The sequence below is a fragment of the Squalius cephalus genome (assembly GCF_949319135.1).
Source record: "Squalius cephalus genome assembly, chromosome: 23".
NCBI lineage: Eukaryota > Metazoa > Chordata > Actinopteri > Cypriniformes > Leuciscidae > Squalius > Squalius cephalus.
In genome coordinates this window covers 5785169-5808951 of record NC_137144.1, presented here as the reverse complement: position 1 = coordinate 5808951, position 23783 = coordinate 5785169, and the positions used below count along the sequence as shown (strand labels likewise).

Here is a 23783-nt window from a genome sequence, read left to right as displayed (position 1 = left end):
ACAGATGTGTTTTGAGTCTGGATTTTAATGTGACTACTGTAGGAGCACATCTGATCTCTTCTGGAAGCTGGTTCCAGCTGCACTGGCATAATAGCTAAAAGCAGACTCGCCATGCTTAGAGTGAACCCTTGGTTTTCTAGCTGATGTGATCTGAGTGATCGGTTTATATTCAGTGAGCATATCTGCAATGTATTGAGGTCATAGGCCATTGAGTGATTTAAATACCAGTATTAATACTTTAAAAATCAATTCTAAATGTGAATGGGAGCCAGTGTAAAGACCTGAGGACTAGTGTGATATGTTCATATTTTCTGGTTCTGCTCAGAATCCTGGCGGCAGCGTTCTGTAAGAGCTGCAACTGTCTTATGGTTTTTTTGGGAAGGCCAGTGAGGAGTCCATTACAATAATCCACCCTGCTGGTGATGAAAGCATGCACAAGTTTCTCTAAGTCTTGTCTGGAAACAAAGCATCTAATTCTTGCTATATTTTTGAGATGATAGTATGCTGATTTAGTTATTGCTTTGACATGACTACTGAAACTAAGGTCTGACTCTAGAATCACACTGAGACTCCTGACTTGATTTTTAGTTGTTTGACCCCTAATGTATGCGTTCACTTTGAGAACTTCATCTTTGTTTCAAAACACAATGACTTTATTTTACTGAAGAAAGTTTTGGCACATCCAACTGTTAACTTCAACAATGGATTGGCACAGGGAGTCAATGGGGCTGTAGTTGTTAGGCGATAGGGCTAAGTAGATCTGAGACAATTTGGTTCTTTCTCATTATTTGGCTCATTGGGAGCATGTACAGGTTGAACAGGAGTGGCGCAAAAATTGAGCCTTCAGGAACTCCTTATGTCATGGATGTCCATTCAGGCTTATGGTCTCCTATACTCACATAATAACCTCTTCCACCTAAGTATGACCTGAACCTTTTTAGGACTATCCCAGAAAGCCCGGCCCAGTTTTCCAGCCTCTCAAGAAGTATGTTGTGATCGACAGTGTCAAATGCAGCACTGAGGTCGAGTTGTACCAGCACTGATGTTTTGCCTGTATCAGTATTTAAGTGAATAATAATAATAATAATTCGTAATAATTCGTTACATTTATATAGCGCTTCTCTGGGTACTCAAAGCGCTTTACATGGAAGGGGGAATCTCCTCAACCACCACCAATGTGCAGCATCCAACTGGATGATGCGACGGCAGCCATACTCCATCAGAACGCCCACCACACACCAGCTTATTGGTGGAGAGGAGACAAGGTGATGAAGCCAATCAGCATGGGGATGATTAGGAGGCCATGATGGATGGAGGCCAAAGGGAAAATTTGGCCAGGATGCCGTGGTTACACCCCTACACTTTTTCGAAGGACATCCTGGGATTTTTAATGACCACAGAGAGTCAGGACCTCGGTTTAACGTCTCTTCCGAAGGACGGTGCTTTTCGACAGTATAGTGTCCCGTCACTAGACTGGGGCATTAGGACCCACACAGACCACAGGGTGAGCACCCCCTGCTGGCCTCACTAACACCTCTTCCAGCAGCAACCTGGTTTTCTCAGGAGGTCTCCCATCCAGGTACTAACCAGGCTCAACCCTGCTTAGTAAGTAAGTAAGTACATTTTATTTATAAAGCACATTTCAACATAGCAAAGCTATCCAAAGTGCTGGACATAGTCATGAAAAATAAAATAAATAAAAGCACAGTAACGTAAGACCAAACAAAACAAACAGTGAAACAAGGATATTAAATATCAAAACGGCAGAGAATAGAGGTATGTTTTCAATTTTGATTTAAAAATGTTAATGGAAGGTGCAAGGCGGATGTCCAGAGGCAATTGATTCCTTAGACAGAGGGCGGCAACTGAGAAAGCTCTATCTCCCTTAGATTTTATACGGGAGCGGGGAATATATAATAGAGCCTTGTCTGCAGATGTTAATCTGGAAGGTGACCGAGGAGTAAGAAGATCTTTAAGGTAAAATGGAGCTTGATCATTAAGAGCTTTAAAAACAAACAACAAGATTTTAAACTGAATTCTAAAATGAATCGGGAGCCAATGAAGGGACGCTAAAATTGGGGTGACATGATCATATTTCTTTGTCTCGGTCAGCAGCCTTGCAGCTGCATTTTGTACTAACTGGAGGGGACCAAGTGATGTCTGAGGAAGACCCAGATATAAAGAGTTACAGTAATCTAGGCGTGAGGTAATAAAAGCATGCGTAACCTTCTCCAAGTCTTGCGCTGACAAAAACGATTTAATATTGGAAATAATCCGCAATTGATAAAAACTATTCCCAACAACAGAATTTATTTGTTTAGTTAAGCACAATTCTGAGTCCATGATAACACCAAGGTTCCTAACTTGGCAGGAAACAGAGGGCAAATGATTGCTTAGCTCCTTAATAATACTGCTCCTCAATTTTGGGGAACAAAAAACAATTGTTTCCGTTTTGTCCTCATTAATTTGGAGAAAGTTAAGCGCTAACCATTTCTTAATGTCCCCGATGCATTCCAACAAAGGTTGAATTGAATCGCCAGCTTTTAATGGCAGGTTCATATGGAGCTAGAAGAGTCTCAATAAAGATAAATGCACAAACTGCATTCACATATGCACACACAGGATACACAAATGCACACACATGATTCATAAAAACACACACAGGATACACAAATGCGCACAAAATTCACAAATGCACACACAGAATTTAAAAAGCACAGAAGATTCACAAATGCATACAAAATTCAGAAATGCACACAAAATTCATAAATACACACACAATTCAGAAATGAAAACAAAATTTACAAATGCACACAAGATTCACAAATGCTCAGGACAAGATTCAGAAATGTATTTCTGATGCACACACAAATATATCTTGATTTACAAACTGCTTGCGGTCTGTGAACTTCACTGCATTTGTGTGTGAATTTTGAGACTCCCCTGACTTGGCTCGACACACAAATGCCTTTTTTTAAACAGGGAATGACCTGTGACCAATCAGATACCTCCCTTGTTTTAGCCAATCACAAGAACGCACCCCACGTGGGGGATTGTAAGCCAATCACATGAAGTGTGGGCGCAAGCGCTAGAGCGAGGTGGGTGGAGTTCTGCCAGTTGGTTGAGACCGCTTCTTAGGCGGTGGGCCAAGTCCGTCTATCTCGTTTAGTTTTTGATTTGACAGTTACTCAGCAGCTGTGTGGCTCATTTTTGTCTGTATGAATAATTCACAAAAAGATTAATGATTGTTTCCAACGCCAATTGTTGCACATTAAAGTATAAAATAGATTTCATTTCGCTAGCTGATCACAAACGTTGGCCGGAGTGAGATCCAATCAACGCTTGTGTTGTTACCTTGTTGAATAGATTTGGCCAATCACGTTATTCGTTGAACCGGCGTCGCGTCAGTTTTGAGTCTAGTACAGTCTACAACCCAACGTGAAGAGACCGGTGTGTCTCGGCAAGACAACGTCAAGGTAAGATTTGTTTTACAATGATTATACACCCCTATATCTTAATGCTTTTCATATAAGTTGTATTTAAGACTGCAAGCTATAGTTCGCCGTGAATATATGCGTTGTCGTCAGTGATGCGCGGGTCAATGTATAAACAAACCGCACCCGACCGACGTTTTCAACTAACCCGCCCGCAACTCGGACCGCAAAAAACGAAAAAGAAAATATTGTACCCGACCCGCTTCCTGACCCGCATTTTTTTTAAAGTAGCTATAATGCTCATCGTAGCTCTTAATATAACTTAATATTCTAATTTTGTCAAGAATTATAAAAAATCGTCAATATAAGCTCATAATTTGTACTAAAATAGTCTAAATGTTTAGTTTTAAAAACAATTTTAAAAAGCTGGCTATGTCTATTTTGATGTTTCTGCGCAAGTTCAGCAGACAGTGAGGTTCGGGTTTGTTCCGATCAGAGCTCGTGAGCGGAGAGCGCATTTCTGAATATTCCGCTCCGCTCATGGTCGCTCGCCCAACCCAGATGGCCTGCTGTTTCGAAAATATGTGGAATAAGGGCTGCCTCCGACTATTTTTTTTCCTTGTCGACTAGTTGTTCATTTAAGCCATTCGTGGACAAATCGCCCCTTTATATTAAATTAATTACTTAAAGGCTAGCCTACAGGAATAAGCGTAATGACCGCACGCTTAAAGCTTGCCACAAAGAACCGGTTGAAGTAATGATTATGAATGTGTCTAAATTAGCAAGGAGACATTTAATTGTTTAGTAATAAACTGGTGTTTTCTGTGTCGCTGCAAAGATGAAGTTGACAATGCGGAGATTGCGGACTCGCCATGAACGCCAGAGAGAAATGTACATTTCATACGGATTAGCCTACATAATCAGAGAGTATAGCCTATTTATTTTGGTTTGAATATTTTCGTTTAAAAGTAGACATTTCAAGCTTTCTGTAATATATAGCCTATATTTATCAAATCTGTGAGGCACAAGTTGAGTTTCGGCGCCCTCCAGTTCACATGCAGTGATCGCGTACCGGCGCCTTATTTTGTCTGCTATATATTTGCTTCTTATTTAATAAATACGGGCAATTGATTGATAAAACATTGATCAAAATTAAGATACAATTTATACAAAACGAAAATCTTTTAAAAAGAGTTTTCTATAAAACAAAACTTAATGAAGTCGTCAAAATCATGTTTTACCAAAAACAGCGCCGTTGCTAGGAGGGCGCCAGCGCGTCTGCCTCTCAGCGCCTCTGCCTCGCGAGTGGATGATAGCCCTGAAGACGCCTAGCAATGATATACCTTTAGTGGTAGTATACCTTTAGTTAAGTTATCGCAGCGCGCTAAGAGACAATGTTATCGGAAAATGCAGCCCAGGTATATTCATAATGGAGATTCCAAAGCTCTCTTCTTTGGTCAGAACCATGGAGAGCGATCGCGGATTTACTTTTACAATGCAACACAATATTTAAAGAGCATCAAGCTATTAAAATCTATATTATGTATACGCACAGATAATATAACAGTAGGCTATATTAGTCAATATTTTTTTATTAGGTTAAGCAGTGATTGGATAACGTTTTTTTATTTTATTTTTATTTAACCTTTTTAATTTAAGGCCCACCCACAATTGGTCTGGCTTATCCAAAACTGGAATCCTGGCGCCGTGCCTGGTTGGTCGTGCCAGTTTTGTGGTTATCAAATGTGTAAATAGCATCGCAAGAAGTAGCCTACACATGACAAAGCCAGCACTTTGGTCATCATCTTTCATTATTTCGGCAAATGTCTCCCACACTTTGCTCTTTCTATTTGTGTATTTGCGGAGCTTCCACTCCCCAGTCTTCACCTTTTCTCTTGCCGCCTCCATCTCTACCTGCAGACTGAGCTCGTGCGTCATCTTCGCGCCAGTTATTCAGCCAATAAAGTGTAAATTAAATTTAAAACGTATTCATAGAAAATTGTGTCTAGAACTATATCAATTACAAAGGTTTAATTGGCATCTTTATTTCAAACGACCCGACCGACCGCGACCCGAATATCATTAAAAATATTTTTGGATGACTCGTAACCGCGGGTGACCGCAGGCACCATTTCGGATCAACCCGCGCATCACTGGTTGTCGTTGATGAGAACAGTAACGTTAGCCACGAAAGAATGTTGGTAAGTGGAGCAGTAAAGCTAGGTCTAACGGTATGCTGCTTAGGCTAATCCAAAATAATCATTCGGTACATACACAATAAACTAAGCAAAGAGTATTCAAATACGGGATAATTACGGGAAAAATTTTAAACGGGAAGACAGCAGGAAATAAGTCTGACTAAGGGAGAATCACGGGGTAAACGGGAGGGTATGTCGAGGTTGGTTACAGCAAGCTACCTAGGCTACAAGTAAGCTAGACTAATCAGCTAAAAAGAGTGCAAACCAAAATAAAGAAATGATTTCAAATCAACTTTATAGTGGTAGTCATGGAGTTATTTAAGCCAATTATGGTTGATTGTCACAGTTTATACAATGACACAATTCTGTGCATGGTAGCTTACATCTGTCAGTGGTTGGGCTTCACCTACACAACAGAACAGGTATAAGATGGAATATGGAGGAAAAATATTTTAGTTAAAGATGGCTGTTTTTGAGCTATTTAACAAAATTATTTGTGGTCAGAACTGCAGTAGTCTTAATACAAATGTCAAGATGAAAAATGTGATTGAATATTATCTAGTAATGTGCGCTTTCTGTGTTTATTTATCTGAATATAATTCAGTTGTTTATCTAACACGGACAGGACAACATCATATCTCTCCACACCCAAATGACTACAGAGGTGATCGTTGACAATCATCAATCACATCAACAGCACCATGATGGAGCAGGTCAAGATCACAGAGTTGCTTAGTATCCACATCACAGATGACCCATCTTGATCTATCGACACCACCAATGGAACCTGGCCAAGAAATTCCAAAAACCTCTGCACTTCCTCCCACAGTTGAGGAAGGCTCATCTCCCAAAAATCCATCCTCTTAACTTTCTATATAGGGAATCATAGAGAGCCTCTTCCTTCCACCCCCACCCTCCAGTAACCTAAGGGCAGCTGATTGACTCTTGCACAAATACACTGGTAGTTTACACTATGATGCTGCTACATTGTTTTATTTTTAAATTTGCTATATATGAACATTTGACCCCACTTACACTGCCTTTGCTACTTGTCATGTCATCCACTTACACAATAATACTATATTAATTAGGGATAAGGCACGATTTTCAAATATTCGATTAGCTGATTTTATTATAGAATAGGATGTGCGGGATGATTGTCTTTAAAAAATCCCCATGTTTTAGTTGTGGTTATAAGTTGCAATCCTAAATTCACATAAATTTTTTATACATTTAATAAATATATTCTTAATATTTGTTGTTTTTGTTTGTGTTTGAGCGTATATATATCAATATTAATTTTGAGACTTGAAATGTAAACTCTCAAGGGTTGGATTTCTAAATATATGTTGGTTATGTGTCTATTCAGAATGACTTCTGAGCAGCAACCTTTTTTTTTTTTTTGGGTATGTCATGTATGCATCACTTGCATATCATTATTCATTCACGTGAAAACATGTTTAACAGTACCAGACATTAGGAAAATATGACATACGGATGTGCCGTTACAGTCAAGTCAAGTTTATTTATATAGCGCTTTTCACAATAGAGATTGTATCAAAGCAGCTTCACAGTATTAAATTAAAACAATACATCAATGTTTGTTTCTAGTGGAAAACGTCCACGTTTGGTAATGCTGATCAATAGTATTGTTGATTGATTAATTAAATTAAATATCCCCAACTGAGCAAGCCATAGGCAACAGTCCATTGCATTAATAAAAATAATTTGTGTGTAGGCTACATTGAACAGACTTTGCCCAACTTGTCTGGGAAAGGAGTTACAGGGCTTTTTACATTTGAGGCTAAACGGATAAAACACCTAATTTTTAGCTCAGTATTACTGAACTACATTTCAGTAAATTACTAAAATTCAATGACTAAATTCACTAAAATTACATTTTTAATGATTAAAGCAAAATTAAAATTTCAAGAACGCAGCTTCCTGGTCACTGACAAAGATTACTTTGCCTCCGCCGTAGAATCTGTGTTCATTATTTACATTGGTTGTCAAGGAAACGGGAGGTTTTCTAACGTTATGATCAGTACTCCTGCTTACTTGCCGGTTTAAAAAAGTAAGAGTTTGTAAGGACATTTTGCGTCAAATGTGCAAACAACAAAGTTGGAAACAATGTCTGCAGTACTTATACGATTTTATTACATGGCCTCAGCAAAAAAAAAAAAAACGTACACAGCTGAGAGGTAAGTATTAAATTCGTAATTTCGAGGTCCGGCCCACCGCATCAACCATAGACTGTAAAAAATGGTCTCAACCAACTGGCAGAACTCCACCCACCTCGCTGTCGCGCTCTCGCTCGTGCCCACACTTCATGTGATTGGCTTACAAGTAAACAATCCCCCACGTGGGGTGCGTTCTTGTGATTGGCTAAAACAAGGGAGGTATCTGATTGGTCACAGGTCATTCCCTGTTTAAAAAAAGGCATTTGTGTGTCGAGCCAAGTCAGGGGAGTCTCAAAATTCACACACAAATGCAGTGAAGTTCACAGACCGCAAGCAGTTTGTAAATCAAGATATATTTGTGTGTGCATCAGAAATACATTTCTGAATCTTGTCCTGAGTATTTGTGAATCTTGTGTGCATTTGTAAATTTTGTTTTCATTTCTGAATTGTGTGTGTATTTATGAATTTTGTGTGCATTTCTGAATTTTGTATGCATTTGTGAATCTTCTGTGCTTTTTAAATTCTGTGTGTGCATTTGTGAATTTTGTGCGCATTTGTGTATCCTGTGTGTGTATTTATGAATCATGTGTGTGCATTTGTGTATCCTGTGTGTGCATATGTGAATGCAGTTTGTGCATTTATCTTTATTGAGACTCTTCTAGCTCCATAGGTTCAGCTGTGAATCGTCTGCATAAAAATTAAACAAAACATTGTGCTTCCTAATAATATTCCCCAATGGACGCATATACAAGTTAAAAAGAAGGGGACCCAAAATAGAGCCCTGAGGAACTTCACTAATTATAGGTGCAGAAGATGAAGAAAATGTACCTATCTCCACTGATCTAAACCACTGTAAGGCCGTACCCTTGATACCAAAAAAATGCTCTAAACGCCAAATTAGAACACTATGGTCTACAGCAGGGGTGCCCAATCCTGCTCCTGCCGATCGACTGTCCTACACCAGTGGTTCCCAACCCTGCTCCTGGAGTACCACCAACACTGCACGTTTTCTTTGTCTCCCTAATCAAACACACCTGATTCAACTCATCAGCTCATTAACCCATGTGATAATGAGCTGATGAGTTGAATCAGGTGTGTTTGATTAGGGAGACAAAGAAAACGTGCAGTGTTGGGGGTACTCCAGGAGCAGGGTTGGGAACCACTGTCCTACACAGTTCATCTCCAACCCTAATCAAACACACCTGCCTTTAATTTTCAAGTGATCCTGAAGACGTTAATTGGTTGCTTCAGGTGTGTTTGATTAGGGTTGGAGATGAACTGTGCAGGACAGTCGATCGGCAGGAGCAGGATTGGGCACCCCTGGTCTACAGTATCAAAGGCAGCCGACAGATCAAGTAGGATCAATACGGCATTTTTACCGGCGTCAACTGCAAGTAAAATGTCATTGAGCACTTTTAATAAGGCAGACTCTGTATTATGATGGGCAGTGAAACCAGATTGAAAAGGTTCTAATAAATGTGCAGCATTTAAAAACGAGTGCAATTGAGACAGCACCAATTGAGTTGATTTAGAAAAAGTTTTGATAAAAATGATAGCTTAGAGACAGGCCAATAATTATTAAAGCAACCCTCATCCAAACCTTGTTTCTTAAGCAAAGGCTGAACAACCGCATGCTTAAAACTATTCGGAACTATCCCAGTGTCCAAAGATGAATTTATCAACGCTTGGATACTGGGGCCAATTATAGGAAAAGTTGCTTTTAAAATATCAGAAGGTATAACATCAAGTGTGGTGATAGTTGTCTTCATGTTGTTAACCACTTCACAAAGTTCCATTAAAGAGACCTGCTCAAAATTATGAAAGAATAATGGACTAGCAAGCGAATTCAAAGACTGATCTGGAAGCTGTAAAGTGAAGGATGAACGAATCGCTAACACTTTATTAGCAAAAAATTTCTCACAACATTCAGCCGAGGGTTCCCCATGAAATTGAGACCTTGGACTAATTACAGAATTAATCGCAGAAAATGAAATCTTAGGTCTATGACAGTGTTTAGCAATTAACCTTTCTATTGTTTCTTCTTTCTCGTTTTGCGGGTTATTCAATTTATATCAATGCACCAGTTCAGCTAAGAGTCTGGAGGCTACTTGCTTGTCTTTGCTTCCTTTTGGGGATTCTTAATAAGTAAAAGGGGGTTTCCCTGGGTTCGTTGATTGGCGGGCCATCTCTTCGTGCCTGGATCGATGTCTGGGGTGGCCAATCATGTGGTGTGCTGGCGGATGGATGGAAAGTTGGAAGCGGGCTTTGCAGTCGAATCGTTTAACCGAAATTTTGCAGCAAAACTTAACTTAGAACCGAGACTCTCAATGGAAAAGAAAAGAAAAGAAAACAAAGATAAAGAAAATTGAGACGAGAAGTAGTTAGATGGCTTGAATGAAGCTGTTTAACCCATGTTCTTCTGATCTTGATTTGGGTTCTTTCGTCTGCTCGTCTACATGGTTACTCGTCTGTCTGGTTACTCCGTCATGGCTGCTCCAAGACTGTCTATAGTAAAGCATTCTGGAATCTTCTCTAGCGAAACTCTAAGGCTTTGTTGGGGTCAGAGGCGCTGCAATAGGGCAGGCAAGGCAGGCAATTGCCTGGGGCCCCGCATTTTGAGGGGGCCCCCGAGGGCCGATCATTTAAACAATCAGAAATGTTCGTATTAATATAACACGCAGTGACACCGCAACACCTCTGCATCCCCCTTAGTGGGGCCCCCTCTCTCGCAAGGCTGCTTATGCTTTCGCCGCCTCTGGCGCCTTTTTCAAACTGCCGCAGCGCTTACTCGCGTTTCTGTAGCCGAAAATCATAGCCGAAAATGCATGAATTCATGTATTAAACATGAAGAGGACATATCCATCTGGCAGCCAGAAGCGGAAAAAAAAGCAAGATGAAGTGGAAAAGAGAAAACAGGACTGCGGTAAGTGATGGAGATTGAGATGATGATGATTGATTGACTTAACACTTAGCTGCTACTACTAACGTTACTTTAAGGATAATTAATGACAAACAAATCGTTTCGTTGTTTAGTTCACATCTATTTTTCACAGTAGTAACGATACATATAGTTTTAAAGCATCTTTACAGAAAATACATAGCATAGGCTACATTTATTTTCTGTAAAGATGCTTAAACAATATACGTTACTACTGTGAAAAATAGATGTGAACTGAACAACGAAACGATTTGTTTATCTCGAGTGATCTGTTATCAGAGGTGACTGTTAAGTAATGGATTTCAGAAATGTAAAAAAAAAAAAAAAAAAAGTCACCCAATCCACGTTGTTAATTTCAGTTTAGTTTCACTTAATTTTTGCAAGATTAATTACTAGTAACGTTGATATGGTTACGGGAAAACTGTGTTTAGCTAGGGGGGTTGCACTTAGCAACAGCATGTAAAGTGTTGGACGGTCGGTAATCGGTATTAATGCAGGCTGAAATAGAAGAATACCGTTGGTAGTCTACAGCAGGGAATAATGCGCACATCACCAGCGACATCGCTTGGAAAGTGTCTGTACTGCATTGTAAAACACATGTAAAAAAAAGTAAATTATTTAAGTTAACATAATTAGCTGATAAACTAACATAATAATAATAATAATAATAATAATAATAATAATAAAAATGATATATTTCTTATGTAGGAGCATTACTTAAGTTCCTGTCACCACCACTTCAGACAGAAGATTCTCCAGTCCCTCCTGACAGTGAAAATGGTAAGTTTAGAGTGTCAGATAATGCTAATATAGAATAATAAAATAAATATTAAATAAGATGCTAACCATATATTTCTTATGTAGGAGCATTACTTAATTTCCTGTCACCACCACTTCTGACAGAAGATTCTCCAGTCCCTCCTGACAGTGAAAATGGTAAGTTTAGAGTATCAGATAATGCTAATATAGAATAATAAAATAAATATTAAATAAGATGCTAACCAAATATTTATTATGTAGGAGCATTACTTAAGTTCCTGTCACCACCACTTCTGACAGAAGATTCTCCAGTCCCTCCTGACAGTGAAAATGGTAAGTTTAGAGTGTCAGATAATGCTAATATAGAATAATAAAATAAATATTAAATAAGATGCTAACCATATATTTCTTATGTAGGAGCATTACTTAATTTCCTGTCACCACCACTTCAGACAGAAGATTCTCCAGTCCCTCCTGAAAGTGAAAATGGTAAGTTTAGAGTGTCAGATATAGTGCTAATATATTTCAGTATACTGCTATGTGCTTTATGAAAGTATTTTGTCACTAAATATCTTCTGTATGTTTTTAGTGCCATCCACCTTGTTGACATTGCAACAACAACCTGCTAACGATGAGGAAACACCACTCACTTCTTCCACATGCAGTAGTGTTGATCTTGACAAAGGTACTACAAGATTCCTAATGTCTCACGACCCTGCAAAATGGCCAAGGATTCTTAAAGATCATGAGCGCTGTGAAATTGTGGGAAATGGCCCAGTCCAAGTAACCGATGCAGTGTTTCCACAAAATAACGAAAAAGTTCCTCGACGATTCACAAAAGACAATTATGAGATTGTAATGAAAAATGGAGAGAAAATCAAGAGATCGTGGCTTGTATACTCTATCAGCACAGATGCAGTATTCTGCTTTGCATGCACGCTGTTTGGTAAATGTGAAAATGCTCTCAGCAAAGGTGGATTTTGCACATGGAAGAATATAGCCAGTCATTTAAAAGAACATGAGTATTCAAAGGCACATGCTGAGAATATGGAAAGCTGGCATAATCTTCAGAAGAGGTTGCTAACTAAAACAACCATCGATCAAGTCCATCAGGATTTAATGCAGATTGAAGTGCAACATTGGAAAGGTGTTATAAGGAGAGTGATTGCTATCATCTGCCATCTTTCTGAGCGCAATCATGCTTTTAGGGGCCACACAAATGTTTTATTTGACCCACACAATGGCAATTTCTTGTCACAGGTAGAGTTAATGGCACAATTCGATCCCATTCTAAATGAACACGTAAGGAGGATTCAAAACAAAGAGGTAAAGGTTCATTACCTTAGCAGTACAATACAGAACGAGATCATAACATTAATTGGAGACAAAATAATGCAGGAGATAGTTAGCAGGGTGACCAAAGCGAAGTACTATTCTGTCATAATGGACTGTACTCCTGACGTCAGCCATACTGAACAACTTTCTGTTGTGTTGAGAATTGTGAATTGTGAATCTTCTGTTGGAGCCTTCATCACTGAACATTTCTGTGGATTCATTGATGTACAGGACACATCTGGAAAAGGTCTATATGAGACCCTTTTGGAAAAACTTGAGAAGCACAACTTAAAGATTTCAGATTGTCGTGGCCAATCCTACGACAACGGAAGTAATATGATGGGCAGTAAACAGGGAGTTCAGACTAGAATCTTGCAGCTGAACAACAAGGCATGGTGTGTCCCATGCAGCAGTCACACTCTGAACCTGGTCTTGGCAGATGCAGCCAAGTCATCTGTGGCATCAGTCTCTTTCTTTGGTGTTCTGCAGAGACTGTATAATCTCTTTAGCTCATCTGTGCAGCGCTGGGCAGTACTACAGCAACATGTGAAACATCTTACTGTAAAATCTTTGTCAACAACAAGATGGGAGGCTCGAATTGATAGCGTGAAGGTGGTACGTTACCAGCTGCCAGAGATTGTGGAAGCCCTGTCTGCCCTCCAGAAATTTGCTGTGGAAAAGAAAGACTCGGAGACAATGTCCATAGCAAACAGCATTCAGAATGAGCTAATGACCTGGCGTTTTGTCCTGTGTGTGGTAATCTGGTACAATGTCTTGTATCAGATTAACCATGTGAGCAAAATTCTTCAGAGCCCAAGTGTTTCTCTAGAAACACTTAAAAAGGAAACTCAGGGAGTGCAAACATACTTGAATAATTTCAGGGAAAGTGGACTTGCTGCTTGTCAAACGGATGCAAGAGAGATAGCAGAAGCTCTAGATATTGACATGACATTGCCTGAGAAAAGACAACGCAAAACATCACGGCAATTCCTATATGAGGGCAGAGATCAGACACAATCCACACCAGAAGAGTCTTTCAGAAGAGATTTTTTTCTGCCCTTGGTTGACACAGCCATTGGAAGTCTCAATGACCGATTCTGTAAGCTGGAGGATGTTTATGCTATGTATAGTTTTCTGTTCTCAAAAGAAAACATGAGAGAAGCAATGCATAATGGACAACTCGAAGACAACTGCAAAAAATTGGAAAGAGCCTTACATGACATACATTCAGAGGATTTGGTTATGGAGGTCAGGGCTGCTGTCCATACCTTCCCTGATCATTCATCTACTTCACCAAGCGACATGTTAGATTACATCTTCAAGGAGCAACTTCTAGATTTGTATGGAAACTTGAGCATTGCTCTTCGTCTGCTTCTAACTCTTCCTGTCACCGTTGCCTCTGGTGAGAGAAGTTTTTCAGCTTTAAAGCTGATTAAATCATACCTCAGGTCAACAATGAACCAAGAGAGGCTCTCAGCACTTGCACTGATTTCCATTGAACGGAACATTCGAAGGTCTTTGGATATGGAGGACATAGTGACAGCATTTGCCGTAGCTAAGGCTCGTAAGCAGTGTTTTTAAGGTGACAATAGAATATAAATATGAAGATTTATGTACTGTATCTTGAGAATGATATTGTATCTTGATAAAACATAAGTACTTTAATGTTGTAAAAAATAAATAATTTGTTCTGTTAGATGTGTTTGACTACTTTTGTATGTTGTATAATTATATCTCTAGGTAACAAAGATATATTTACAAAAAAACTATTTTAGAAGGGCCTCATTGATTAATTTTGCCTGGGGCCCCCACTCAATGTTGGTTCGCCTCTGGTTGGGGTCATAAGATTTTAAACTCTGTTTAAAATAAATTTTTGTCCAGCCTCCTGGATGAATTCTAACCAATTAGGTCTTTATTTGAGAGGTGGCATTTTCTCATTGTAGAAAATTTTCTCACCTCTCATCGTAAATCATGCGTTATCTGTGATCTCTTTACTCTCCAGCTTTAGCAGAGAGTACAGTTTAGACATGATTCCTATTATAAGAATACGAAACACTTTACAGATTTTACAGATTACAATCAAGTCATCTTTATAATTGTGAACATACAATCGCACTGATAGGAAACAAGACACACTTTCATTCAACATCTAATAGTTATAACAATTCTCTAACAAGGTTAGAGAAATTTAATTCAAATTAATACACAAATTTTACCCTGCTAAAGTTTTTTTGAAAAGGTTTAAATCAGATATAGACACAAGTTGTTCTTTTTGTGGTGCCCCTGATGAAACTGTTCTTCATATCTTCTGGGATTGTCCTCACACACAGTTATTTTGGGTTGAATTTTCTAATTTTATTAAATGCAATGTGCTTCCGGATCTCTCTTTGTTTTTTTTTAAGGATACACTGTTTGGCTTCTTTAATATACAACAAGCTAAATTGAATGAGTATTTTATTCTATTATTGCTCCTTGCAAAATTTCACATTCACCATAGTAAATTCACTCATCAGAATCCCTTATTCGTTGTTTTTAGAAGAGAGGTCCAACAGTACATCCAACGCATTTCATCATCTAAGAATCTTAAAGCTCTTAAGATAATAAACTTACTTCAACTGTTGTAATTTATTTCATTAAAGTTTTCTGTTCTTTTTTTTAATCATTTTCTTTTTTTTTTTTTTAGTATATATACACAGGCTATAACCCATGTATATGTATATGTGATGCTTTGCTTTCTTTATCTTTATCATTTCGTTGTATGTAATTTTTACATTTTTGCTATGTACTTATATTTTTGATACCTTGGCATTAATAATAATTAAAAAAAAAAGGTGAGCCATTTGGGACAGAGCCTAATATTATTACTCTATTACCCACTTCTCATGCAATTCTTGAAATGGGTTAAACTGGAATGTCCAAAGTCTCTATCCACTATGGAGCAGATTTATTATTTACATTTTTTTTCCCCTGTATGAATTTATTTTGATACACCATGCAAAGACGCATGAAAGCTGTGCAAATCAGGGCTTTACTACCAAATATTGATTTCTTAACTTTTCTGAAGTTAAAACATTAGTCTTTTGTTGTTTACATTTTTGTTTTAAGATCCCCCCTTTTTTTAAGTCTGTTGCTCCCCCTTTTTCCTGTCTGTTTGTTTCAATGGATGTTATTTTATTTTATTGTTACGTTCCACACAGTCTCGGGTAACATTAAAGTTTACGATAACTAAAGCATTAACATAAAAACAAACGTTTGGCTCCAAAAGTTACACCAAAAACAAAATAAATATGGTACAACATGGTTTATTGGAGTAACAAATATAGGAAGTGTAAAATAACTTTGTAAAACAAACAAAATACCTCTAACTATATGGACCCATCTACACCTACCTCAAGGAAAGAAACAAAATAGTTCCCTGACTCCCTTCTCTACTTTAGACAGGAGAAACCCATAGTATTAAAAAAATAAATAAAAATGGCACCCACTCCCTAGAACTTCCAAGTTTGGTCTATTTACAACGCAAAGCAAACCAGCAGAAAACGAGGCTTGCTTCAGTGGAGATCAGTGAAGCTTTATACACTCTTCACTAAATTAGGCTTAGCTTCACTTTATACACTCATTTTCCGGCAGGCTAGACGCAGCTATGGTGTATTGCTGCCCTCCTCTGTACTCTAATCGCTGTTTACAACTTATTTAACACTACTTGTTTATGGGTCAATGACAAATAAGATTTTCAAGAAGAAAAAAAAAAATATTTTAAGCAAAACAGTTTTAAAATGCATTTTTATGTCCAAAAAAATGTATGGTGTTGATTTATATTGGTTTTACAGCATTTTAGGCAGCATTAATTCATTATTAAACAAGATTTCTGATTTTACCACCCAGAAAATGTCAGGTGGTGCGACCATATATTAATTTAAAATAATATACATTTAATGTACTTAGCATTACTGAGACTTGTAAATATGAATCATTGTAGTGTCTAAAATGCATATCACATGGTAAATTCCCTTTCTATTTCTTTATTTATTGCCCTTTTATTCCAAATCATATAAACGGCTGCTTTTCACACCCATTTTTCCATAAGGACTTTTTATGTTTTGTTTTTAACTGTAAAAATAATTTGTATACGTTATATAAAGGTTTACAGTTATATTTCTTACTTCATTTTGCAATTGCAGTGGAAATTTATACATTTAAATGTAAATTTGCTGGTTGCACCACCTGACAATGACCGGTCGCACCACCTGACATTGTGATCAATAATAAATAAAAAGAAAGATATGTCAATGAATTTTATTCAGGTTTCAATTGGCTTTTTTATTTTAATATCTCAATTTTATATATAATTTTAATATTTTAATCTCAATCATATAATTAAATTTCATTAACAAGAAAGTGCAAAACAATAATGCATGTTATGAATAACATTTGATCATCGCTTCTTTAAAAATATAACTTTGAAACCTCAAGGAACACATTTAATACATGCGAAAATCTTTTATATGAAATAGTGAATTAGTGCAAATATTGGGCCCAGAAACATTAATGGCAGAATTCAATCTACTGCTCATGCAATTAGATTCAGTAGTAACAGTAAGTCAAGAAAAAAAAACCCATTAAGATGTAAACAAGCTTACTAATTGCAATGTACAACATACCTATCTCTATAAAAGATACATGGTTTCAGACCCCTTCTATTTTAATTAAAGGGATACTTCACCTCTGGGAAGATGAATGTGTATTTAAAATAGGTCATTTAAGTAGAAGAAATGTGAAGAAATTTTTGAATTTGGAGCTTTCTAGACTGAGAAAAGCCAGAAACTGTATTTTTGGCTTATGTGGATGAAAGACAACAACTCCCAGAATGCACTTGCTTCGCTGCCTTAGGAGGCCACGCCTACCGGTAAGAGTGCGCAGTTGTAAACAACAAAGCTAGCCTACGTGATGAGTTTGCGAGGGATTTAGAGATCGTACAAAATGTCCGGGATTCGGCTTTTGCGTTCTACAGTGGCCATTCATCATGCTTACTGTGGCGAGCAGGACGAGGCTGACGGCCGCGGGAGAACAGCGCGAGGGCGGTGGCGTCATTACTGAGACGCGCCGGGTCTCGCATCTCTCACGGAGGAGCGGGAATTTTTCTTAGCAATGGTAAAACGCACATCAACCGATCACTTGTTTAGCGTTCATGTAAACACTACATTCACATTCACCAATCGGAATGAATTCAGTTAGATTGAAAGGTGTGCATGTAAACAATGAATGGCGACCGCAGAAAGCAAAAGCTGAATCCCGGACATTTTGAACGATCTCGCCTGCCGGACAAGTCCGGGAAAAGGAGGATGGTTACTTACTCAGCTTTCTCCTACTATTCAGCTTTCTCCACAGAACAAGAGCCTGCTAGCTTAGCTTCCAAAGAAAGAGGCTGACAGTGACACTGTGTACATTCTGTGAGTGAGATCCCACCCTGTATGGGCGGGCTGAAAACATGCGGAACAACGCCATCTACTGGCTGTAGTCTTTAGCCTCTGTCCAGAAAATCCTCCGATGACGCAAAATGACGATTTTTGCGTCATCGGAGGATTTTTTCCAGACAAAAAATACATAAATCTCTTGTCTCAGGGGGATATGAGGGTGGAAAGCATGGTAATTCGAAAATACTACAGGTTTTCTACTAATACAAAGCTTAATGCTAAATCCTGAAGTAACCCTTTAAATGAAAATATATGGGACATATAGGTGAAACTCCAAAAATTTGAGTATCGTGCAAAAGTTAATTTATTTCAGTAATTCAAGTTAAAAGGTGAATCTAATATATTATATAGACTCATTGCATGCAAAGTGAGATATTTCAAGCTATGAAAACCTTTTCACAATATTCTAATTTTGAATTTGGGGTTTTCTTAAGCTGTAACCCATAATTATCAAAATTATAACAAATAAAGGCTTGAAATATCTTGCTTTGCATGTAATGAGTCTATATAATATATTAGTTTCACCTTTTAACTTGAATTACTGAAATAAATTAACTTCTGCATGATATTAAATTTTTTGGAGTTTCACCTGTACTATATCATTTGTAAAATAAATTATTTTAGTTTAAATATTTAATAGCATGGGTAATGGTTTGTTAATCATTCGAAATCATGACTAATAATATGCTTTTCTGTAATGCTGTATGACACTGCTATCAAGTACGTATTATTAACATGTAATAACTGTAATTACCACAAAAAATAACAGAACACCATATTAACTTAAGTTGTAATGTATCTAGATATACATAATGAACATAATACCTTGCTTTTCTTTTGGCAAGGTACTCTGCCCCTGCAACTGGATCACTTTTTAAACGAGCTCTATGTCTGCTGTTTTCTCCTTGCTTGATAATGGCATTTGCAAAAACAAATTAAAATAGATTAATTTAAAGATGCAAATGTTTTAGTATCAATGTTGATTATACAGTCCTATATTCTTGAAGAATGGGACTTTAAGATGGACAATATGCTCTTTAAATTGTCACTCATACCATAATAAAATAAATATATATATATACATATGTAGATTACACCTTTAAACAACTTAAAAGCGTTATATATTTATTAAAATATATTTAATATTTTCAAAAACATGAATTAAAATGACTTTTTTTTTAGTTGGTTAACTGTAACTCTGGTCGCGACACCTGACATATTGGTTGCACCACATGACATTTCAAACTCAATTCAAATCTAACAGGCATTAACTTGGACGCCTATACAAATGTTTGACCATGTGCTCAAGGTTATACATACATTTTTTAAATTAAATACACATTTTTATAATAACAACACATTTTCAAAGTTTTCCAGGGGTCATACCACCTGACATGATAAGTTGAATCAATCTCATCATTACTCAAAAATGTCAAATTATCTAATATTTATGGGAGGGTGACTAACCTTGTTACTGCATCAAATGGGTACTCTGGAGTGTTCTCTGTGATGTCATATGCTGTCACATGGTTTTCTTAAAGGAATATTGCATAAAAATGCATTTTTATGTCGGTCGCCCTCCCTGACATTAGTAGAAGTAAATTTTTCGGACAAAAGTTTTTTAAGTAATATAATAGTTTTGAAATAGGACAGATACACTATTTCCCCTCATTTATAAGGAATTTAACATAAAATCATGCCAAAATATTTGATTAAGAATTTTATTGAGAAAATTAACATTTATATCTCAGTTTTGTTCTCTGCTTGTATGTTCGGACAGTCGCACCACCTGGCATTTTTGGTCTTTCAAACACCAAAACTCAAAAAAATCTATTGAATTTCAATAAAATGAAAAGGGTTTCTTATAAAGGACATATTGTAGATCCATTTGATATATGACATGTATTTATTCAAATTCTTTTTAGGAAAATAATGAATTTGGACACAAAAAATACATGTCATGTCATTGACCCTTATATCTTTTCAAATGAAAAGATTTCGCAATGTTTCCAATGTTTGTTCAATTTGTTCCAACTGTCCAAATTCAATAAAGAGTATAAATTAAAAACAGTTTCTCCAGTTGCTCCCAGTTCCCTGAACAATTTCTTCCTTTGATGAGAGTACCTCCTACACTGCACTAATACATGCATCACTGTTTCCTTATTTCCACATTCACACTGTCCATCAGGATGTTTACCAATCAGAGCCAGCCCACAATGCCCAAACCTCAATCTGGATAAAACTACTGCATCTCTTATCTGACGTCTATAATTACATCTGTCTTTCTCTACCATTCTTTGTACTGAGTAATAAGCTCTCCCATTCCTTTCACAATCCCATGACCTTTGCCACATTTCTTTTATTGACCTATTTATTATTTCTGTGTAATCTGGTGACTTTATACACTCTTCTTCTTCTCCTTGAAGATCAATCCCAACCGAGCAGTCGTCAGCAGAAGTGAGCACCCTCACCTGGCTTTACCTGCACAGAAGGCAGAAGAACGACCACTACTGCCACCTAGTGGCCTGACATGACGTTCAAAAATATGAAATAAAACAGATTACACCTAGAACATAACATATCTAAAGATAATAAAAAGTTGATCACCAAAAAAGTTATATAAACACTCTTATTTACTCAAACACACATATAAATAGTAATCCAGAGAAACAACTTTTTGTATTTGACTTATCTGCACACACAGCTAAAGTAATTAAAACAAAATGTATTAAATATAAATTTCTCATATTTTATGACTTTTATCTTGTTAAAAACAATAGAATAAACAGTGATCTCTTATATGCATTTATATATTTGTATTGGTATGCAAGGCATGAAAGCCTGTTGTAGGAAAATAAAACTACACGCTTAAAATGTAAAGAATTACAGTTGTGGTTTGGTGTTATATGAGATTTACAGAAGTTGGGAATCACTGTGATAGTTCACAGTTTCCAAAAATAAACACGTAATAAAAAGACGAGCTTACTTTTTTTTTCAATTTTTTAAACTAATGGCACCCAAATGGATTAGGATTATGAAATGTGCTCGGCCTAAATCTCCTCAAAAACACGACTGTTGTCAATGTTCATATTTAGGAGATTCATCAACTCTCGCGGGATCAAGGCTGTGACTTTTAAACACAAAAGCTCTTTATCTGAGAAGATGGGTGGCTCTTAAAAGAGCCTTTGGGGTAGTTGAAGTCAGGCACGCCTCACTTCGAGCTGGTGTATTTGGTGACGGCCTTTGTGCCCTCGGACACGGCGTGTTTGGCCAGCTCTCCGGGCAGCAGCAGACGCACGGCGGTCTGGATCTCTCTAGAAGTGATGGTGGAGCGCTTGTTGTAGTGCGCGAGGCGAGACGACTCACCGGCGATGCGCTCGAAGATGTCGTTGACGAAGGAGTTCATGATGCCCATCGCCTTGGAGGAGATGCCGGTGTCAGGATGTACCTGCTTCAGGACTTTGTACACATAGATAGCGTAACTCTCCTTCCTGGACTTTCTGCGCTTCTTTCCTCCCTTACCGGTGGTCTTGGTGACGGCCTTCTTTGAGCCCTTCTTGGGCGCGGACTTTGCTGGTTCAGGCATGATGATACGAGATCACAAAACTAACAAAGTAATGTTCTCTTCAGTTCGATACAGAGGTATTTATTCACTGCCCTATGTTAATTTTCAAAGAGATGGGGGAACTCTTGATTGTCTGTTTTCATAGGCCAAACCCATAAACTCGTACTTCATTTGACAACTCAAAGCATCAAGCGGGCCAATCACAGGCAGATAAATAATAGTCCCGCCCACCACTCCCATAGTTTCCGTTGTTTCGTTTCCCGCTCTTTTATTCAAAATTTTTGAGAAAATAAGCGGTTCCAATATTGTGCATCATCGAGTCATTTTAAAACCCCTTATAAATCCATTGAGGGAGTTTAGAAAAAGAAAAACAGCGTGTCATCACAAAACTATTATGTAATAATAATGTTGATGTTTTCGATTTATTATTGTGAAACGTTGTTCAAGAGTTATTTGGTGAAGTTCATCCTGGATTCAGAAAATAAAGCGTTTTATACTTGATTCTATGAATGACATGGTCAGCACATTAACTCTTTATGTGACAGAGTGTGTGGCTCTTAAAAGAGCCGTTGGGTTTGTGTGGTTTCTCCTGGTTTCAGGCGTTTATCCGCCGAAGCCGTACAGGGTGCGTCCCTGTCTCTTCAGCGCGTACACAACATCCATGGCGGTGACGGTCTTTCTCTTGGCGTGCTCGGTGTAGGTGACGGCATCGCGGATCACGTTCTCCAGGAACACCTTCAACACTCCGCGGGTCTCCTCGTAGATCAGACCGGAGATGCGCTTGACGCCGCCGCGGCGAGCCAGACGACGAATAGCGGGTTTGGTGATTCCCTGGATGTTATCGCGCAAAACTTTACGGTGACGCTTAGCGCCTCCTTTCCCGAGTCCTTTACCGCCTTTGCCTCTTCCAGACATGATTCACAGTCGATTTATGAAAGACAAAAATTAATGGATGCTGTGTGCTACAAGGAAGCCTTTTACATTTGCTTACAGGACCTGACAGAAACCAGTGCCACGCCACCTTACCCCCCCCCCTTGCAATGGGTTGGTTGGCAGGATGGTAGACAACTCTTGTTCTGCCCTGCAAGAAAATAGAGTTGAAAATATAGGGGAATTTTACAGTTAAGGACCTTATATATATATACATTGAAGTGGCAGTGGATTCCTGAATCGGACCCTTCACAAATCATCAGTTTAACGTGATTATTAACTTTTGTGATATTTTTAAACTCAGATTACATAGATTGTGGAATATTGTGGATCAACCTTTTTTCTTATCGAAATCTGGCCATGTCCCGGGATACAGACGTTACAAAATGTGTTAAATATCAGCATGAACGACATATGACAACTTTCTTTTTTAGCACCTTAAGACAATGCTCACAACTAATATTAGCAGCTTATTGTTTTTTTGTTTTTGTTCTGTTTTTCACTGAAGAAAATTAAGATTAATATACTACTTTCGCAAAGTATATTATATAATATATATATATATATATATATATATATATATATATATATAATTAAATATCTTTCTCATGCCTCCTACGAGAGAATAAAGAGTATTTATCTTGTGGTGCACATTACCTGTTTAAAGGATATACTCAAATAAGTTTTAAGACAATATTGTCAGACAACATTTATTTAAAAAAAAAAATATTTTCAATAGAATGTGCTGCATATGCTATCTAGTATAATAATGTTTTCTATAGGCTACTATAAACATTGAGGTGAAATAATTTATTATCAGGCATTATCACTCCATGAAAGTCCTCACCCATTAAGATTTGATCCAAGGACCAGATATGATTAATTTAGACCAGGAGTTAGAAGTGCAGTCAATTTAAGAAAAGAGTCAGAATTATAATAATTTAAAGTTTTTTTTTTTTTTTTTTACTTA

General features: G+C 37.6%; 3 protein-coding genes across 3 annotated transcripts in view; all 3 read right to left on the bottom strand.

Annotated features, from left to right (window-relative positions):
* LOC307151359 (uncharacterized protein) overlaps positions 1-23783 on the bottom strand; it is a gene marked incomplete at both ends in the record, with an annotated part of 110727 nt that overhangs the window by 5641 nt on the left and 81303 nt on the right. The gene's annotated exons all lie outside the window — the stretch shown is intronic.
* On the bottom strand, positions 21450-21919 carry LOC307151583 (histone H2B-like). Its single transcript, XM_079859678.1, has one exon. The coding sequence runs from the start codon at positions 21902-21904 to the stop codon at positions 21530-21532; it is 375 nt and encodes a 124-aa protein (XP_079715804.1). The 5' UTR covers positions 21905-21919; the 3' UTR covers positions 21450-21529.
* Positions 22433-22815, bottom strand: LOC307151566 (histone H4). Its single transcript, XM_079859665.1, has one exon. It carries the CDS (start codon positions 22796-22798, stop codon positions 22487-22489), a length of 312 nt encoding a protein of 103 aa, XP_079715791.1. The 5' UTR covers positions 22799-22815; the 3' UTR covers positions 22433-22486.

Coding starts and splice junctions, on each gene's coding strand:
- LOC307151583 (XM_079859678.1), bottom strand. CDS start 21,904: ATGCCTGAACCAGCAAAGTCCGCGCCCAAGAAGGGCTCAAAGAAGGCC.
- LOC307151566 (XM_079859665.1), bottom strand. CDS start 22,798: ATGTCTGGAAGAGGCAAAGGCGGTAAAGGACTCGGGAAAGGAGGCGCT.